At 72.4% G+C, this 17,467-nt stretch overlaps 2 protein-coding genes across 5 annotated transcripts in view; one reads left to right on the top strand and one right to left on the bottom strand.

The window, feature by feature from the left end:
- Positions 1 to 444: 444 nt before the first annotated feature.
- On the bottom strand, positions 445 to 8,119 carry NOSIP (nitric oxide synthase interacting protein). Of its 2 annotated transcripts, XM_087773200.1 has the most exons (9): positions 8,002 to 8,119; positions 7,815 to 7,890; positions 6,299 to 6,404; positions 5,027 to 5,108; positions 4,179 to 4,305; positions 3,110 to 3,198; positions 2,122 to 2,309; positions 1,267 to 1,375; positions 445 to 769 (listed from the first exon to the last, which is right to left on the bottom strand). In XM_087773200.1, exons 2-9 carry the CDS (start codon positions 7,882 to 7,884, stop codon positions 698 to 700), a joined length of 843 nt encoding a protein of 280 aa, XP_087629326.1. In that variant the 5' UTR covers positions 7,885 to 7,890; positions 8,002 to 8,119; the 3' UTR covers positions 445 to 697. The 2 variants fall into 2 exon arrangements, with proteins under 2 accessions (XP_087629326.1, XP_087629327.1); XM_087773201.1 differs by lacking the exon at positions 2,122 to 2,309.
- A 4,377-nt stretch (positions 8,120 to 12,496) lies between these two features.
- The window catches only part of PRR12 (proline rich 12), a 41,238-nt gene continuing 36,267 nt past the window's right edge, over positions 12,497 to 17,467 (top strand). For all 3 annotated transcript variants that reach the window (XR_015707934.1, XR_015707935.1, XM_087773155.1), the window contains exons 1-2: positions 12,497 to 12,662; positions 15,637 to 15,749. Coding sequence is in view for 1 of the 3 variants with exons in the window: in XM_087773155.1 (XP_087629281.1) it covers positions 12,577 to 12,662; positions 15,637 to 15,749 (199 nt within the window). In the remaining 2 variants the exon portion in view is untranslated. The remainder of the gene's footprint in view (positions 12,663 to 15,636; positions 15,750 to 17,467) is intronic.

Raw genomic sequence — 17,467 nt, 5'->3', positions numbered from 1 at the left:
CCCTCCCCCACAAAGTGTCTTATTGGGGGGGGGGGGGGGCCCCCCCCCCCCCCAAGGATTTAGGGGACCCCCCCCCAAAAAGGGGGCGGGTCGCCGATTTGACTGACACCCCCCCCCCCCAAATTGAAGGGGCTGCCCCTCCCCCCCACGCCAAGGGGGCGGGGCTTGGCCCCTCCCCCCCCGCAATTTTGGGGTCCCCCCCCCGCCCCCACGTGCTGCGGGGCCCCCCCCCGGGCCCCCCCCTTTGTACCAGATTTTGGGGGGGGGGGAGGGGTGAGGCCCCGCCCCCTCTTTATTTTTCTCCAAAGATGATTGGGTGGTGCCCGCGGAGGCCCCGCCCCCCGGCCATTAAAGTGACCGTCGTGTTTTACCAACCGCGGGCTCCGATTGGTCGAGGCGGGGGGCGGGGCTTCCCACCCCCAAACAAAACAGACGGGGGGGGGGGGGGAGCAAAACGACTTTATTGGGGGAGGGGCAGCGGGGTTGAGGGGGACCCCCCGGGGGGAGGGGGCTCTTTTCCCCTCCCCCACCCCCCGGGATTTGGGGGTAGGGGGGTGGGGACCCCCCGGGTGTTTTTGGGGGGGGTCCCCGGGTATTTTGGGGTGCGGGGGGGGGGTTTAGGGGTTCCCGCGGGTATTTTGGGGGGGGGGGGGGGGCGGGGTTTTGGGGTCCCCCCGGGTGCGGGGGGGTGGGGTCCCTACGCCTGCATCACGGGCCGGGATTTCTTGGCCTCCAGGCAAATCCCGGAGCCGGCGAAGCCGGTGCCGCCCTGGGGGGGGAGGGGAGGAAATGGGGGGGGGGGGGGTGGGGTGAGGGGGCACCCCAAAACCTCCCAGCCCCGCACCCCCATCCCCCCAGGACCCCTTGAACCTCCCCCCCGTCCCCGTCCCCCCCAAAACCCCTCCCCCAGGACCCCCCATCCCCTCCCCCACCTCCCCCAAACCCCCAGAACCCCCAGGACCCCCCCAAATCCCCTCCCCCCATTCCCATCCCAGGCCCCCCAACCCCCTCCCCCACCCCCCAAACCCCCTCCAAGACCCCCCCAAATCCCCTCCCCCCATTCCCTTCCCAGGCCCCCCCAACCCCCCCCAGGGCCCCCTCCCCCCACCCCCAAGACCCCTCCCAGCCCCCCAACCCCCTCTCCCTCCCCCCAAGACCCCTCCCAGCCCCCCAAAGCCCCCCCAACCCCCCCCCAGCCCCCCAAAGCCCCTCAAAATCCCCCCCGCCCCCCCCATGCCCCTCCCCCCCCCCGGGCCCCTCCCCCACCCGCTGCAGGACGATGATGTCGGCCTCGCTCAGGGGGTCCCCGCTCAGGGGGTCCCGCATCTCCTTCCGGATCAGGCGCTCGACGCAGTCCAGGGTCACCACCGCCCCCCTGCCCCACGGAGGGCGCTTAGGGGGCGGGGGGGCACCTGGGGGGCACTTGGGGGGCAGGGGGTACTTGGGGGGCTGGGGGGTACCTGGGGCACTTGGGGGACCTGGGGGCTGGGGCACTTAGGGGGCGGGGGGGCACCTGGGGCACTTGGGGGGTAGAGGGGCACTTGGGGGGCAGGGGGCACTTGGGGGGCAGGGGGGCACCTGGGGGGTAGAGGGGCACTTGGGGGGCAGGGGGCACTTGGGGGTACTTAGGGGTCCCAGGGGGCAGTTGGGGGTCCCGGAGGGACAATTAGGGGTCCCGGGGGGGCACTTGGGGGTCCCGAGGGGCACTTGGGGGGCAGTTAGGGGTCCCGGGGGGCACTTGGGGGTCCGGGGAGGCACTTGGGGGGCAGTTAGGGGTCCCGGGGGGGGCACTTGGGGGTCCCGAGGGGCCACTTGGGGGGCAGTTAGGGGTCCCGGGGGGCACTTGGGGGTCCGGGGGGCACTTGGAGGGCAGTTAGGGGTCCCGGGGGGCACTTGGGGGTCCCGGGGGGTCACTTGGGGGTCCGGGGGGCACTTGGGGGTCCCGAGGGGCACTTGGAGGGCAGTTAGGGGTCCCGGGGGGGCACTTGGGGGTCCCGGGGGGGCACTTGGGGGTCTGGGGAGGCACTTGGGGGTCCGGGGGGGGGCACTTGGGGGTCCCGAGAGGCACTTAGGGGGCAGTTAGGGGTCCCGGGGGGGGCACTTGGGGGTCCGGGTACTCACGAGGGGCGCAGGACGGCGCAGGGGGTGGCGTTGCTGAGGGCGTCGCGGGTGACGGCGCAGACGTAGCGCTGCCCCCGCGCCAGCAGCTCCCCGCGCCGCAGCCCGGGCTCCGCCGGGCAGAATTGGACCCGCACCAGGTCCCCCAGCCGCAGCCGCCGCCCGCTCATGGGGCACCGCACCACCGCGTCCTGCCCCACACGCGCGCAGCGGGGTCGGGGGGCTGCCCCACGGCACCCCCATCCCCGCTGGGTGCCGCCCCACAGATTTGGGGGTCCCCGGGGGTCAGGGTCCTGCCCCACGGCCCCCCGACCCCGCTGGGTGCTGCCCCACAGATTTGGGGGTCCCCTGGGTGCCACGGTGCTGCCCCACAGCACCCCAAATCCCCCCTAGGTGCTGCCCCACAGATTTGGGGGTCCCCGGGGGTCAGGGTCCTGCCCCACGGCCCCCCGACCCCGCTGGGTGCTGCCCCACAGATTTGGGGGTCCCCGGGGGTCAGGGTCCTGCCCCACGGCCCCCCGACCCTGCTGAGTGCTGCCCCACAGATTTGGGGGTCCCCGGGGGTCAGGGTCCTGCCCCACAGCACCCCAAATCCCCCCTGGGTGCCTGGGTCGCCCCTGGGTGCCGTGGGGCAGGATGGGGAACGCCGTGGGGCACGGGACCACGCCATGGGGCAGAGCTTTATCAAGAGGATGTGGGGCAGGGGGCCACGCCGTGGGGCAGGCAGCCATGCTATGGGGCAGAGGACCACGCCGTGGGGCAGGCAGCCATGCTATGGGGCAGAGGACCACGCTGTGGGGCAGGGGGCCGTGCTATGGGGCAGAGGACCACGCTGTGGGGCAGGGGTATATCAAGAAGCCATTGGGCAGGGGGCCGCGCTATGGGGCAGGGGGCCGCGCTGTGGGGCAGGGGGCCGCGCTATGGGGCAGGGGGCCGCGCTGTGGGGCAGGGGGCCGCGCTATGGGGCAGGGCCGCGCTGTGGGGCACTCACAGGCTTGCGCAGGCGCTCGGCTCCGGCCTCGGGGGTCAGCGAGGGGATCCAGAAGCTCGGGAGGGTCCCGGAGGGGCCGGGGGCGGGGTCTGGGGGGGGGGGAGGGGCAGCGCCTCACCCACCGCCCCACGGCTGCCCCACGGCTGCCCCACGGCCCCCTCCTGCCCCATAGATCCCCCTGCCCCCCAGCTCCCTCCAGCCCCATGGCTGCCCCACGGCAGCCCCCCAGCCCCCTCCTGCCCCGTAGTCCCCCCAACCTCCACCCCATAGCACTCCCCAGCCCCCCAACCCCCCTCCTGCCCCATAGCTCCACCCCATAGCACCCCCCAGCCCCCCAACCCCCACCCCATAGCTCCACCCCATAGCACCCCCTCCTGCCCCATAGACCCCCCCAACCCCCACCCCACAGCTCCACCCCCCAACCCCCCTCCTGCCCCATAGCTCCACCCCACAGCCCCCCAAACCCTCTCCTGCCCCATAGCTCCACCCCATAGCGCCCCCTTCTGCCCCATAGACCCCCCCAACCCCCACCCCCCAGCTCCACCCCCCAATCCCCCTCCTGCCCCATAGACCCCCCAACCCCCTCCTGCCCCATAGCTCTACCCCATAGCGCCCCCCAGGCCCCTAACCCCCACCCCATAGCTCCACCCTATAGCGCCCCCCTCCTGCCCCATAGACCCCCCCAACCCCCACCCCACAGCTCCACCCCCCAACCCCCTCCTGCCCCATAGCTCTACCCCATAGCGCCCCCCAGGCCCCTAACCCCCACCCCATAGCTCCACCCCACAGCGCCCCCCTCCTGCCCCATAGACCCCCCCAACCCCCACCCCACAGCTCCACCCCCAAACCCTCTCCTGCCCCATAGCTCCACCCCACAGCACCCCCCAGCCCCCCAACCCCCACCCCCCAGCTCCACCCCCCAACCCCCCTCCTGCCCCATAGCTCCACCCCATAGCGCCCCCTCCTGCCCCATAGACCCCCCCAACCCCCCTCCTGCCCCACGGCTCCACCCCACAGCGCGCCCCTCCCCCCCCCAGGCCCCTCCCCCCCCCGGCCCCTCCCCCCGTACCGGGGGCCCCGGCAGGGGGCGCCAGGGGGGCGGCGGCCTGCAGGAAGCCCCTCAGGGCGGCCTCGGCCCCCGCCCTCCCCCGCTGCTCCCGCTCCCGCCGCCGCTGCGCCCGCTGCCGCTCGTAGGCCTGGGGGGAGGGGACCCGAGTGGGGGAGGGGACCCGGGGGGGGGAGGGGCCCCCCAAAACCCCCCCCAACCCTCACGATATGGGGGTCCCCCCCCCCGACATTGGCCCCTCCCCCCGATATTGGGGTCCCCCCCGACATTGGCCCCCCCCTCCCCCGATATTGGGGACCCCCCCCCCATGTCAGGACACCCCCCCGATATTGGCCCCCTCCCCCAATGTCGGGTCCCCCCCACGATATTGGGGTCCCCCCCCCCCGACATTGGGCCCCCCTCCCATGTCAGGGCCGCCCCCCGATATTGTGCCCCTCCCCCGATGTCGGGACACTCCCCCCGACATTGGGGACCCCCCCATGTCAGGACCCCCCCCCATATTGGCCCCCCCAATATCAGGTGTCCCCCCCCAATATTGGGGTCCCCCCCCCCCCGACATTGCCCCCCCCCCCATGTCGGGGGACCCCCCCCGACATTGGGCCCCCCCCCGATATTGGCCCCCTCCCCCAATGTCGGCCCCCCCCCCCCGATATTGGGGTCCCCCCCCGACATTGGCCCTCTCCCGACATCGGGCCCCCCCCCATGTCGGGGGACCCCCCCCCCCATGTCGGGACACCCCCCGACATTGGCCCCCCCCCGATATTGGGGGCCCCCCTCCCGATATTGCCCCCCCCCCCATGTCGGGGGAACCCCCCCCCCCATGTCGGCCCCCCGACACTGGGGCCCCCCACCTTGGTCTGGCGGGCGATCTCCCGCTTGCGGTGCAGCAGGTACCCCAAAATGGCCTCCCGCTCGTACAGGAACCCGTCGGGGCTGGGGGGGGCGCGGGGGGGTCAGGGGGGCCCCCAAATCCCGGGGGGGGCCCCAAATCCTGGGGGGGTCCCCAAATCCCGGGGGAGGGCCCCAAATCCTGGGGGGGCCCCAAATCCCGGGGGGGGGTGGGGGTCCCTCACGTGATGACGGGGTCCCGGCAGGGGGTGGGGGTGGGTGAGGGGGGTGGGTGGGGGTGGGGTAGGGGGGTGGGGGTGGGGTGGCGGGTGTGGGGGGGGTCCCTCATGTGACGACGGGGTCCCTGCAGGGGGTGGGGGGGGTGGGGAGGTGGGGGGTGGGGTGGGGTCCCTCACGTGACGACGGGGTCCCTGCAGGGGGTGGGGGTGGGTGGGGTGGGGGTGGGGTGGGGTCCCTCACGTGACGACGGGGTCCCTGCAGGGGGTGGGGGTGGGGTGGGGTGGGGGTGGGGTCCCTCACGTGACGACGGGGTCCCTGCAGGGGGTGGGGGTGGGTGAGGGGGGTGGGGGTGGGTCCCTCACGTGACGACGGGGTCCCTGCAGGGGGTGGGGGTGGGGTGGGGGTGGGTGGGGTCCCTCGCGTGAGGACGGGGTCCCTGCAGGGGGTGGGGGGGGTCCCTCACGTGACGACGGGGTCCCTGCAGGGGGTGGGGGTGGGGTGGGGGGGTGGGGTCCCTCACGTGACGACGGGGTCCCTGCAGGGGGTGGGGGTGGGGTGGGGGGGGTGGGGTCCCTCGCGTGACGACGGGGTCCCTGCAGGGGGTGGGGGTGGGTGAGGGGGGGTGGGGGGGGTGGGGGTGGGGTCCCTCACGTGACGACGGGGTCCCTGCAGGGGGTGGGGGTGGGGTGGGGGTGGGTGGGGTCCCTCACGTGACGACGGGGTCCCTGCAGGGGGTGGGGGTGGGTGAGGGGGGTGGGGGTGGGGTCCCTCACGTGACGACGGGGTCCCTGCAGGGGGTGGGGGTGGGGTGGGGGTGGGTGGGGTCCCTCACGTGACGACGGGGTCCCTGCAGGGGGTGGGGGTGGGGTGGGGGGGGGGGGGTGGGGGGTGTGGGGTGGTGTGGGGGGGTGTGGGGGGGTGGGGTCCCTCACGTGACGATGGGGTCCCTGCAGGAGGTGGGGGTGGGGTGGGGGGGGTGGGGTCCCTCACGTGACGACGGGGTCCCTGCAGGGGGTGGGGGTGGGGTGGGGGGGTGGGGTGGGGGGGTCCCTCACGTGACGACGGGGTCCCTGCAGGGCTGCAGCGAGAGGCAGCAGCAGTCGAAGTCCTTGACAGCGTCGCGCCCCACGCGCACCCGCTGCGTCCCGTAGCCCGAGGCCGCTGGGGACAGCGGCGCCTCGTCACCCCCGGGTCCCCGTCCCCCCCCCCCGGGTCCCCACGTCCCCCCCGTGTCCCCTCGTCACCCCCCGGGTCCCCGTCCCCCCCCGGGTCCCCACGTCCCCCCCGGGGCCCCCTGCCACCCCCCATCCCCCCTCGTCACCCCCCGTGTCCCTCCATGTTCCCTTGTCACCTCCTTGCCACCCCCCGGGGCCCCCCTGCCACCCCCATGTCCCCCTGCCACCCCCCGCCCCCCCCCCCCCATGTCCCCACGTCCCCCCGCGTCCCCATGTCCCCCCCGTGTCCCCTCGTCACCCCCCGCCACCCCCCGGGTCCCCACGTCCCCCCGTGTCCCCCCGCCACCCCCCCAGGTCCCCACGTCCCCCCCGTGTCCCCTCGTCACCCCCCTGCCACCCCCCACGTCCCCCCCACGTCCCCCCGCCACCCCCTTGTGCCCCACTCCCACCCTCCCGTGACCCCCCCCCCCCCCGTGTCCCCATGTCCTCCTGCCACCCCCTGATGTCCCTTTGTCACCCCCCTGCCCCCCGCCGTGTCCCCCTCGGTGCCCCCCCCCCCCCCCATGTCCCCTTGTCCCCCCGCCACCCCCCCGTGTCCCCCTGTCACCCCCCGTGTCCCCCTCATGCCCCCATCCCCCTCCTGTCACCCCCCTGGGTCCCCCTGCCACCCCCCATGTCCCCCCCCGCCCCCCCCCCCGGTGTCCCCGTGTCTCCCCCCCCCCGTGTCCCCTCCCCCGGTGTCCCCGTGTCCCATCCCCCCCATGTCCCCTTGGCCCCCCCGGTGCCTCCCCCCGCCCCCCTCGCCCCCTCCCGGTGTCCCCATCCCCCCCCCCCGGTGTCGTCGTTCTCCCCCCGTCCCCTCCCTCGGTGCCTCCCCCCTCGCCCCCCCCCCGGTGTCCCCGTGTCCCCCATCCCCCCCGTGTCCCCCCCGCCGGTGCCTCCCCCCGCCCCCCTCGGTGTCCCCATCCCCCCCCCCGGTGCCTCCCCCCCGCCCCCCCGGTGTCCCCGTGTCCCCCATCCCCCCCGGGTCCCCCCCCGGTGCCTCCCCCTCTCGCCCCCCCCAGTGTCCCCGTGTCCCCCCGTGTCCCCCGCCCCCCCCTCGGTGTCCCCATCCCCCCCTCGATGCCTCCCCCCCGCCCCCCTCGCCCCCCCCCCCCCCCCGGTGTCCCCGTGTCCCCCACCCCCCCCGGGTCCCCCCCGGTGCCTCCCCCCTCGCCCCCCCCCGGTGTCCCCGTCCCCCCCCGTGTCCCCCCCCGCCGGTGCCTCCCCCCCCCGCCCCCCTCGGTGTCCCCATCCCCCCCGGTGCCTCCCCCCGCCCCCCTCGCCCCCCCCCGGTGTCCCCGTGTCCCCCGTCCCCCCCGCCCCCCGGTGCCCCCGTGTCCCCCCCCGCACCCACCCGTGTCCTTTTTCTTCTCGTGGTAGGTGTACACCGCCCCGGCCGTGCAGTTCTTCCCGTGCCGCGTCATGGCCGCCTGCGGACACCGAGCTCACAGCACCGGGGGGGGAGGGGGCACCGGGGGGGGGGTGGGGGTCCCGGGGGGGGGCGGGAAGAGGCCAGGCCCCGCCCTCCCGGCCCCGCTCACCTCCCGCCGCTCGCCCCGTTCCGCCCGCCGCACCGGAAGCCGGAAGTGCCGCCGAACCGGAAGCGGGCCCCTCCCCGCGCGCCGGAAGTGGCCCAACACCAAGAAGGGTCCCCCCCCCGCCCGCCCCCCGCCGGAAGTGCCCCCGCCGCGCTTCCGGGTGCGGCAGCAAAACGGGGCCGGGCGGGCCGCGGCCTCCGGTTCCCCCCCTCAGCGGGGAGCCCCTTGTTCCCCCCAGTACCGCCCAGTTCCCCCCAGTACCTCCCAGTTCCCCCCAGTCGCCTCCCAGTTCCCTCCAGTATCTCCCAGTCACCCACAGTCAGCTCCCAGTACCTCCCAGTCTCCCCCAGCACCTTCCAGTCACCTCCCAGTTCCCCCCAGCACCTCCCAGTTCCCCCCAGTACCTCCCAGTCAGCTCCCAGTACCGCCCAGTTCCCTCCAGTACCTCCCAGTCACCTCCCAGTTCCCCCCAGTACCTCCCAGTCAGCTCCCAGTACCGCCCAGTTCCCCCCAGTACCTCCCAGTCACCTCCCAGTTCCCTCCAATATCTCCCAGTCACCCACAGCACTTCCAAGTCACCTCCCAGTTCCCCCCAGCACCTCCCAGTTCCCCCCAGTACCTCTTGGTCAGCTCCCAGTACCTCCCAGTCCCCCCCAGCACCTCCCAGTCACCTCTCACTTCCCCCCCCGTACCTCCCAGTCAGCTCCCAGTACCTTCAAATACCTCCCAGTCTCCCCCAGCACCTCCCAGTCACCTCCCAGTTCCCCCCAGCACCTCCCAGTCAGCTCCCAGCACCTCCCAGTCACCTCCCAGTTCCCCTTGGTACCTCCCAGTCACCCCCAGCACCTCCCAGTCACCTCTCAGTTCCCCCCAGTACCTCCCAGTCACCTCCCAGTTCCCTCCAGTATCTCCCAGTCACCCACAGCACTTCCAAGTCACCTCCCAGTTCCCCCCAGCACCTCCCAGTTCCCCCCAGTACCTCTTGGTCAGCTCCCAGTACCTCCCAGTCCCCCCCAGCACCTCCCAGTCACCTCTCAGTTCCCCCCAGTACCTCCCAGTCAGTTCCCAGTACCTTCAAATACCTCCCAGTCTCCCCCAGCACCTCCCAGTCACCTCCCAGTTCCCCCCAGCACCTCCCAGTCAGCTCCCAGCACCTCCCAGTCACCTCCCAGTTCCCCTTGGTACCTCCCAGTCACCCCCAGCACCTCCCAGTCACCTCCCAGTTCCCCTTGGTACCTCCCAGTCACCTCCCAGTTCCCTCCAGTATCTCCCAGTCACCCACAGCACTTCCAAGTCACCTCCCAGTTCCCCCCAGCACCTCCCAGTTCCCCCCAGTACCTCTTGGTCAGCTCCCAGTACCTCCCAGCCCCCCCCAGCACCTCCCAGTCACCCCTCAGTCCCCCCCAGTACCTCCCAGTCAGCTCCCAGTACCTTCTAATACCTCCCAGTCTCCCCCAGCACCTCCCAGTCACCTCCCAGTTCCCCCCAGCACCTCCCAGTCAGCTCCCAGCACCTCCCAGTCACCTCCCAGTTCCCCTCAGTACCTCCCAGTACCTCTCAGTTCCCCTCAGTACCTCCCAGTCAGTTCCCAGTCCCTTCAAATACCTCCCAGTCTCCCCCAGCACCTCCCAGTCACCTCCCAGTTCCCCTCAGTACCTCCCAGTACCTCTCAGTTCCCCTCAGTACCTCCCAGTCACCCCCAGCACCTCCCAGTCACCTCTCAGTTCCCCCCAGTACCTCCCAGTCAGTTCCCAGTACCTTCAAATACCTCCCAGTCTCCCCCAGCACCTCCCAGTTCCCCCCAGCACCTCCCAGTCAGCTCCCAGCACCTCCCAGTCACCTCCAGCACCTTCCAGTCACCTCCCAGTTCCCCCCAGTACCTTCTAGTCAACTCCCAGTCACCCCCAGCACCTCCCAGTTCCCCTCAGTACCTCCCAGTCACCCCCAGCACCTCCCCAGTCACTTCCCAGTACCTCCCAGTTCCCCCCGTAACCCCCAGCGCCTCCTGCTGCCCCTCCTGGTTCTTCCCAGTCGCCTCCCAGTCAGACCCTGTTCCCTCCAGCACCTCCCAGTTACTTCCAATTCCCCTCCCAGTCTCCCCCAATTCCCCTCCATTTCTCCCAGTTCCTCCCAGTTACCCCCCCGTCCCTCCTGCTCCTCCCAGTAACCCCCAGCTCCCCCTCCCATCACTCCCAGTACCCACCAGTTCCCTCCAGTTCCCTCCTGCAAACCCCTAGTGGCCTCCAGTGATTCCCAGGTCGCCCCAGTACCTTCCCCTTCCCCCCCAGTTACTCCCAGTAGACCCCAGTCCCCCAATGACCCCCCAGAACTCCCCCAGTGCCTCCCAGTACCTCCCCTTTCCCCCCAGTCACTCCCAGTACACCCCAGTTCCCCCCATGACCTCCCAGTTCCCCCCCAATGCCTCCCCCTTCCCCCAGTCACTCCCACTACAGTCCAGTTCCCCCGGTGACCCTGCAGTAACCCCCCAGTGCCTCCCCTTCCCCCCAGTCACTCCCAGTACATCACAGTTCCCCCCAGTGCCTCCCAGCTCCTCCCAATGCCTCCCCCTTCCCCCCAGTCACTCCCAGTACACCCCAGTTCCCCCCCAGTGCCTCCCAGCTCCTCCCAATGCCTCCCCCTTCCCCCCAGTCACTCCCAGTACACCCCAGTCCCCCCCATGACCCCCCAGAATCTCCCCCAGTCACTCCCAGTTCCCCCAGTAACCCCCCAAACCCGGGGGGTGGCCAGTGGGGGGGGGGGTCCGCGTTGCCCGAGGGTTGCCCCGCCCCTTCCATGATGTAATCAAGGTGCGACCACGCCCCTTGGCACCCCAGCCACCACTAGCCCCGCCCCTTCTCAACCCGACCCCGCCCAAGCCCCGCCCCTCCATCCATCTGACCCCGCCCCTTTCCCACCCCTTCTCAGCTCCTGCTGCCGCCTGGCTCCGCCCCCATTTCCCTCCCACCCCGCCCCTTTCCCCGCCCCATCACAGCATGACCCTGCCCCCTCTCCCGCCCCTCTGCTCCCCGGCCACGCCCCTTTCCCCGCCCCATTTCATGGCCCCGCCCCTTCCCCTGCTCCTGTTGCTGCTTGGCCCCGCCCCTTTCCCCACCCCGTTTCCCTGACCCCGCCCCATTCCCCGCCCCTTCACATCTCCCTCTGTCATCTGGCCCCGCCCCTTTCCCTGCTACTGCCGCTCATTGGCCCCGCCTCTTGCCCCGCCCCTTTCCCACTCCCGCATCTCACTGGCCCCACCCCTTTCCCCGCCCTTTCCCCTGCTCCCTCTGCTGCGTGGCCCCGCCCCTTCCCCTGCTCCCGCCACTCCCTGGCCCCGCCCCTTTCCCCATCTCCTGCCGTCCATGGCCCCGCCCCTTCCCCGCCCCTTCCCCATCCCTCAACTGCCTGGCCCCACCCCTTTCCCCGCTCTCGCCGCTCATTGGCCCCGCCCCTTTCCCCGCCCCTTCCCCACTCCCGCACCTCACTGCCCCGCCCCCTTCCCTCCTCCCCCGGCTCATTGCCCCCGCCCCCTTCCCCCCCCCCTTCCCACTCCCTCAAACGCCTGGCCCCGCCCCTTCCCCGCTCCTGTTGCCGCCTGACCCCGCCCCTTTCCCCACCCCATGTTCCCTGACCCCGCCCCTTTCCCCGCCCCTTCCCCGCGCCCGCACCTCACTGGCCCCGCCCCTTTCCCCGCTCCCGCCGCTGATTGGCCCCGCCCCTTTCCCTGCCCCTTTCCCCACTCCCTCAACTGCCTGGCCCCGCCCCTTTCCCCGCTCCCGCCCCTCATTGGCCCCGCCCCTTTCCGCGCCCCTTCCCCCGCTCCCGCACCCCACTGGCCCCGCCCCTTTCTCCCGCTCCCGCCGCTCATTGGCCCCGCCCCTTTCCCCGCCCCTTCCCCACTCCCGCACATCACTGCCCCGCCCCTTTCCCTGCTCCTGCGGCTCATTGCCCCCGCCTCTTTCCCCGCCCCTTTCCCACTCCCTCAAACGCCTGGCCCCGCCCCTTTCCCCGCTCCCGCTGCTCATTGTCCCCGCCCCTTCCCCGCGCCCGCACCTCACTGGCCCCGCCCCTTTCCCCGCTCCCGCCGCTGATTGGCCCCGCCCCTTTCCCTGCCCCTTTCCCACTCCCTCAACCGCCTGGCCCCGCCCCTTCCCCGCTCCCGCACCTCACTGGCCCCGCCCCTTTCCCCGCTCCCGCCGCTCATTGGCCCCGCCCCTTTCCGCGCCCCTTCCCCCGCTCCCGCACCACACTGGCCCCGCCCCTTTCCCCCGCTCCCGCCGCTCATTGGCCCCGCCCCTTCCCCCCGCTCCCTCCACCGCCCGGCCCCGCCCCCTCCCCCGCCCCCTCCACCCCCCGGCCCCGCCCCTTCCCCCCCGCCGCGGTGCATTGTGGGCGGAAGCGGCGGCGGCGCGGCCCCGCCAGCCAACATGGCCGCTCCGTGAGCGCTGCCCCCCCCCCCCTCCGCCGCCGCCGCCGCCGCCGCCCGCCGCCCTCCGCCGCCCCCGGCCCGGCCCCGGGGGCGCCGCCGCGGCGGGGCCCGACCCGCGTTGTCCCCCCCCCCCCCGCCGGGCCGCCGCCCCCATGGACAGGAACTACCCGGCCGCCGGTTTCGGGGACCCGCTGGCCGCCGGGCCCGGCTGGAGCTACGAGCGCTCCGCCAAGGCCAGGTGAGGGCCCGGCTGCGCGGGGAGGGGGCACCGGGGGCACCGGGGGGAAGCGGGGCGGCGGGGGGGGGGCGCTGGGCACCGGGGTGCAGGGGGATCGGGGCAGCGGGGGCTGGGGTGCTGGGGGACCGGGGCAGTGGGTGCTGAGCTGCTGGGGTACCGGTGCACCGGGGCTTGGGGTGCTGGGTTCCCATTGCACTGGGTGCTGGGGTACCGGTGCACCAGGGGCTGGGGTGCTGGGGTACCGGTGCAGTGGGTGCTGAGCTGCTGGGGTACCGGTGCACCGGGGCTTGGGGTGCTGGGACCCCATTGCACCGGGGGCTGGGGTGCTGGGGTACCGGTGCAGTGGGTGCTGAGCTGCTGGGGTACCGGTGCACCGGGGCTTGGGGTGCTGGGACCCCATTGCACGGGGTGCTGGGGTACCGGGGTGCTGGGGTACCGGTGCACCGGGGCTTGGGGTGCTGAGGTACCGGGGCTTGGGGTGCTGAGGTACCGGTGCACTGGGTGCTCGGGTGCTGGGGTCCTGGTGCACTGGGGCTTGGGGTGCTGGGATCCCGTTGCACTGGGTGCTGGGATCCCGGGGTGCAGGGGTCTCCATGTACTGGGTGCTGGTGCACCGGGGTGCTGGGATCCCCGTGCACCGGGGCTTGGGGTGCTGGGATCCTGGTGCACGGGGTGCTGGGGTCCCGGTGCACCGGGGCTTGGGGTGCTGGGATCTTGGTGCACCAGGTGCTGGGGTGCTGGGGTCCCGGTGCACCGGGTGCTGGGGTCTCCGTGCACCGGGACTTGGGGTGCTGGGGCCCCTGGTTCAGCGGGTGCTGGGGTCCCGTTGCACCGGGTGCTGAGGTCCCAGTGCCCAGGGGATTGGGGTGCACCGGGTGCTGGGGTGCAGGGTGCTGGGGTCCCGGTGAACTGGGTGCTGGGGTCTCTATGCAGCGGGGACCGGGGTGCTGGAGCCCCAGTTCCCCTGGTGCAGGAGTACTGGGGTGCACTGGAACTTGGGGTGCTGGGCTCCTGGTTCAGCGGGTGCTGGGGCCTCGGTGCAGCGGGTGCAGGAGTACCGGGGTGCAGGGTTCCCGTTGCACCGGGAATTGGGGTGCTGAGGTCCCGGTGCAGTGGGTGCTGGGGTGCTGGGGTCCCGGTGCAGTGGGTGCTGGGGTGCTGGGGTCCTGGTGCACTGGGTGCTGGGGTCCCGGTGCAGTGGGTGCTGGGGTGCTGGGGTCCCGGTGCACTGGGTGCTGGGGTCCCGGTGCAGTGGGTGCTGGGGTGCTGGGGTCCCGGTGCACTGGGTGCAGGAGAACTGGGGTGCTGGGGTCCTGGTGCACCGGGTGCTGGGGTGCTGGGGTCCTGGTGCACCGGGTGCTGGGGTGCCGGGGTCCCGGTGCACCGGGATGTGGGGTGCTGGGGTCCCGATGCACTGGGTGCTGGGGTCCCGGTGCAGTGGGTGCTGGGGTGCTGGGGTCCCGATGCACTGGGTGCTGGGGTCCCGGTGCAGTGGGTGCTGGGGTGCTGGGGTCCCGGTGCACCGGGAATTGGGGTGCTGAGGTCCCGGTGCAGTGGGTGCTGGGGTGCTGGGGTACCGGTGCAGTGGGTGCAGGAGAACTGGGGTGCTGGGGTCCCGGTGCAGTGGGTGCTGGGGTGCTGGGGTCCCAGTGCACCGGGATGTGGGGTGCTGGGGTACCGGTGCAGTGGGTGCAGGAGAACTGGGGTGCTGGGGTCCTGGTGCACCGGGTGCTGGGGTGCTGGGGTCCCGGTGCACCGGGATGTGGGGTGCTGGGGTCCCGGTGCACTGGGTGCAGGAGTAGCGGGGTGCAGGGGTCCCGTTGCACCGGGCACAAGGGTGCTGGGGTGCCGGTGCACCGAGAGCTCGGGGTGCGGTTGCAGGGGTACTGGGGTGCTGGGGTCTCCGTGCACCGGGTGCTGGGGTCCCAGTGCCCAGGGGATTGGGGTGCACCGGGTGCTGGGGTGCAGGGTCACCGGGTGCTGGGGTCCCGTTGCAGTGGGTGCAGCAGATTTGGGGTGCAGGGGGTCCCGGTGCACCGGGTGCAGGAGTGCCGGGGTCTCCGGGTGCTGGGGTGTCCGTGCACCGGGGTGCACTGGGTGCTGGGGTGCCGGCGCACTGGGTGTTGGGAGGACTGGGGTGCCGGGGCCCCGGCGCGCTGTCGCACGGGTGTGCGGGTGCTGCGTGATTGTGCGTTGCACGGCTGTTGCACGGCGCCACCCGAGCGCGTCTTGCGCGGCAGCTTCTCGCGCTATTGGCCGTCCCGCCTGTCGCACGACTCCGGGTGTTCACGAGCGCGTGTCACACCCGTCGCGCAGCTGCCGGAGCCGCGCGCTTGTGCGTCGCACGTGGTGCACGACCGCAGGCAGCGCACAACCGTATGTTGCAGGGGGGTGGGTGGCTCGCGGTTGCGCGTTGCACGGTTGCTTTGTTCGTGCGTTGCGCCTGTTGCGCGTCCAAACAGCTCGCAACCGCGCATTGGGGCTGTAGGCAGCTCACAACCGTACAGAACAGTTGTTGTACGCTTGTTGGCAACTCACAACTGTGCGTTGCGACTCTTGCATGACTGTAGGTGGTTCCCCGCCGCGTATCGTGCCTGTTGTACGCCTGTGGGCAGCTCACGATTGTGCGTTGCGCGACTGTAGGCAGGTCCCCACCATGCATCACACCCGTTGCGTGCCTGTGAGCAGCTTACAACCGCGCATCGGGCCTGTTGCGCGACTGTAGGTGCTTCCTTGCTGCGTATCACACCCGTTGCGCGATTGTAGGTGGCTCCGTGTTGTGTTCCACACCCGTTGCGCGCCTGTGGGCCGCTCACAACCGTGCATCGCGCCTGTTGCACGACGGCGTGCGGCTCCCTCGCGCTGGGGGCGGGTGTGTGAGGGCTGGGGGGGGTGTGTGTGTGCGGGGTGAGGGCGGGTGTGCAAGGGGGTGGCGAGTGTGCGAGGCGCTGACGGCCCTGTCCCCCCTCCCCAGCCTGGTGTACGGGGGTTCGCGGGCGTCGCACCCCGACCCTGACCTGCTGCACCGCCAGCCCTACGGTGCCCCCCACCCGCTCCAGGGCTATGCCGCCAACCACCACCCTGCAGGTACAGCCGCCACCGCGTCACCGCGTCACCCCAACACCGTGGCACCGCGACCTCGGGTCCCTTTGCCACTGTGGCACCCCAGCCCTTGGTCCCCACATCACCGTGACCCTGTGTCACCCCAACCTTGCAACACCCCAATCCTGCATCGCTGTGGCACCCCGACCCCGTGTCACCCCGACCCTGGGTCCCTTCATCACCCTGTCACCACGACACCACAACCCCGTGGCACTGCAGCCCTTCGTCCCCATGTCACCGTGACCCCCTGTCACCCCAACCCCGTGTCACCGTGACCCCCAGTCCGTTCATTACTGTGTCACTGCACCACGCCAGCCATTTGTCCTTCTGTCACCCCGACCCCGTGGCACCGTAATCCCAGGTCCCTTTGTCACCGCGTCGCCGCAACACCCCAACCCCGCAACACCTCAACCCTTCGTTCCGCTGTCGCTGTGTCACTGTGACTCCGTGTCACCTCAACCCTGCGTCACCGCGACTTTGTGTCACCCCAGCACCCCGACCTCGTGTCACCCCAGCACCCCAACCCCGTGGCACTGCAGCCCTTTGTCACCGTGACCCCGTGTCACCCCAACCCTGCAGCACCACGACCCTGGGTCCCTTTGTCACCGTGTCACCCCAGCCCCGTGGCACTGTACCCCTTCATCCCCATGTCACCCTGACCCTGTGTCACCGTGACACCCCAGCCCCAGGTCCCTTTGTCACCATGACCCCACAGTCCCTGTGTCCCTTTGTCACCGCGACCCCGTGGTTCCCATGGTCCCCACGTCACTTTGTCACCACCTCCCCATGTCACCGTGACCCTGTGTCACCGGCTCCCTTCATCCCTGTGGTCCCCTCGTCCCCCTGTCACCATGACCCTGGGGTCCCCGTGTCCCTTTGTCACAGCCGCCCCACGTCCCTTTGTCACCGTGACCCCGCGGTCCCCGTGTCCCTTCATTGCTGCAGCCCCCTGTCACCGGGGTCCCCGTGTCCTTGTCCCCCCCCCCCCGTCTGTCTGTCTCTGCGGTGGCCTCCGCGTCCCCACGCCCTCATCCGTGTCCCTGTGTCCCCATGGTCGCACCGGTGTCCCCTCGCTGACATCTGCGTCCCCGTTCCTGTGTCCCTGTCCTCCACCGGTGTCCCTGCGGTGTCACCAACCTGTCCCCGGGGGAAGCAGGGCCACCGGTGTCCCCGCAGTGTCCCCAACCTGTCCCCGGGGAAGCAGGGCCACCGGTGTCCCTGATCTGTCCCCGCAGTGTCCCCGAGCTGTCCCCCTGTGTCCCCCGGGGAAGCGGGGCCACCGGTGTCCCTGCGATGTGTCCCCAGGGGAAGCAGGGCCACCGGTGTCCCCACGGTGTCCCCGAGCTGTCCCCCCGTGTCCCCAGGGGAAGCAGGGCCACCGGTGTCCCCGATCTGTCCCCACAGTGTCCCCGATCAACCTGTCCCCCACTCCCAGGGGAAGCAGGGCCACCGGTGTCCCCGAGCTGTCCCCAACCTGTCCCCCCGTGTCCCCGGGGGAAGCGGGGCCACCGGAGTCCTCGCGGTGTCCCCAACCTGTCCCCGGGGAAGCAGGGCCACCGGTGTCCCCGAGCTGCGTCCCCAGGGGAAGCAGGGCCGCTGGTGTCCCCGCGATGTCCCCGACCTGTCCCCGGGGAAGCGGGGCCACCGGTGTCCCTGCGATGTGTCCCCAGGGGAAGCAGGGCCACCGGTGTCCCCGAGCTGTC

The sequence above is a fragment of the Nipponia nippon genome, unplaced genomic scaffold, assembly GCF_047370975.1.
Source record: "Nipponia nippon isolate SJK-2023a ecotype South Korea unplaced genomic scaffold, ASM4737097v1 scaffold_38, whole genome shotgun sequence".
In the NCBI taxonomy this organism is placed as follows: Eukaryota; Metazoa; Chordata; class Aves; order Pelecaniformes; family Threskiornithidae; genus Nipponia; species Nipponia nippon.
This window is presented reverse-complemented; position numbering and strand designations above follow the sequence as displayed.